This window comes from Guyanagaster necrorhizus (genome assembly GCF_019112545.1).
Source record: "Guyanagaster necrorhizus MCA 3950 unplaced genomic scaffold BT62scaffold_57, whole genome shotgun sequence".
NCBI classification, from domain to species: Eukaryota; Fungi; Basidiomycota; class Agaricomycetes; order Agaricales; family Physalacriaceae; genus Guyanagaster; species Guyanagaster necrorhizus.
In genome coordinates, this window is record NW_025064936.1 from 38,583 (window position 1) to 40,324 (window position 1,742).

Sequence of the window (1,742 nt, forward strand, 5' to 3'; positions counted from 1 at the left end):
AATTGCAAAAGCTGCAAGACTCTGCAGTTTCAGACATAGAAAGCAAACTTTTTTATACACTATATAATTGTGGCATCTGAAAAGCATGCTCATGTGATCAGGAATGCTGCTCAGATATGCTTGCTGATTTCCAATAAGACTTTGGTTCAGCAGAAAAACTATAGAGAGCAACTGTATGTGCCTTTAAAAGCTATTATTTTGGTATTAGAGAGTATTAAATGTATGCTGTATTGTGTATAGCATCTATTTCATATGAAATAATCCACTCCAATAGGAATATGAGTATCTTGACTTGGCCTACTCAAAGTCAGCAAATCTGGCCAAACTGTGAAGTCTTTTAGTGAACTGTTAGTTTGTAAAACAGGATTTTATCATTATGTATAGTATACTGACCTGAATCTGTAAAAAATATCAACAGTTCTCATTCTCAGAAGTGTCTTATGAATGTCAAACCACACTCACAAATCTTTCACTTTCACTAAAAACACCAATGTGTCCTTTTCAGCATGAACTTTTGTCCAATGAGACCTCTGCAAGTCTAAGTATTCAGTTTCATCTTCCACATGATGGTGGTGACAGCAATTCTGATTTTCTTCATATAACAGGAGTTGGAAATAACTCTGAAGTGGAGTTTCTTTGCAATTATATGATCTCTAATGATGAGTTTACTACTGAGGAGATTTTTGGTTATGATCTTGATAATGAGAGTAAAGAGGAAATACAATAAATGAAGCTGATAATAATAATAAGAATTTGAATGACAATGGTGAGTTTTATAGCTCTCTCTGTCTGACTATCTTTTTCTTTAGGAGTTTTTGGGTATTAAACTTGCTGGGAGACAGATAAGAGATCATATCATTGATGTTCACTATCTTCTTCTGTTTATTAGCTGGTCTGCTAAATGGTCAAAGCATAATCAGAAAATGAGCCTATTATAAAAATATTACTTAGTGCTGTAAGTCATATATTTGACTAAGTTATTGTTGCTTGAGAGCATACTACTTATTATTCAGTCACAGCTTAAAAAGCTATTTTTTGCAGCCATGTGAGTTTGTAAACTCCAGAATGCACAGGATCCTTTACTCATAAAAAAAAGACCTGCAACTAATGTTTTAGTATATGATGCTATTAAAGATCTCATGGATGCTGCTTTTGATGAGTCTTCTTGCAGGTGTGTACTCTCATATTATCTAGAGCATTAATCTGATGAATAATTTCTTTAGTGGTTTAAACTCAAATGAAAATACAGTTGATATTGTTGCAAATATCTTTCTTGCAAGTATTACTTCTGAGCATCTGCTAAAAATCTCTAGAATTTTTGCAGCATCAAGAATGTATCTGTATAATGATTTTATGAGAGAATTAATATCTGATAAATTTTTATCAGTACATATTGCTATCTTTGAACATCTTGCTTAAGCATGTCAAATGGCAAGTGGGAACTGTGGTGATGATTTCTATCAGATGATGATCAAACAATTACAAATACTTAGCATTGCAATCTCTGGGATCTGACACTAACTAATGATGAAGCAGAATGATAAGAATGATAAGGTATAAGATGATGATAAGAGGAGTGAGAGAGAGGAGAGGTTGGTAGACTCAGGCTGCCAGCATAAGAATACCAACAGGAGAGTCACATTAAGAGCACTGATGTGCTCAGTAATGGCAAGTGGCAAAAGGACTAGTGGGTGGCAATGAACTCCAACCAACACTAAAACCTCTCAAACTCTACACTTATC

The 1,742-nt window shown here is 34.1% G+C and overlaps 1 protein-coding gene across 1 annotated transcript; it reads left to right on the forward strand.

Annotated features, from left to right (window-relative positions):
* Positions 1 to 763: 763 nt before the first annotated feature.
* Positions 764 to 1,515, forward strand: BT62DRAFT_924337 (uncharacterized protein; the record flags this gene model as incomplete). Its single annotated transcript, XM_043184598.1, has 6 exons — positions 764 to 766; positions 810 to 892; positions 1,014 to 1,045; positions 1,117 to 1,171; positions 1,224 to 1,279; positions 1,421 to 1,515. 6 exons carry the CDS (start codon positions 764 to 766, stop codon positions 1,513 to 1,515), a joined length of 324 nt encoding a protein of 107 aa, XP_043033453.1.
* Positions 1,516 to 1,742: the final 227 nt, after the last annotated feature.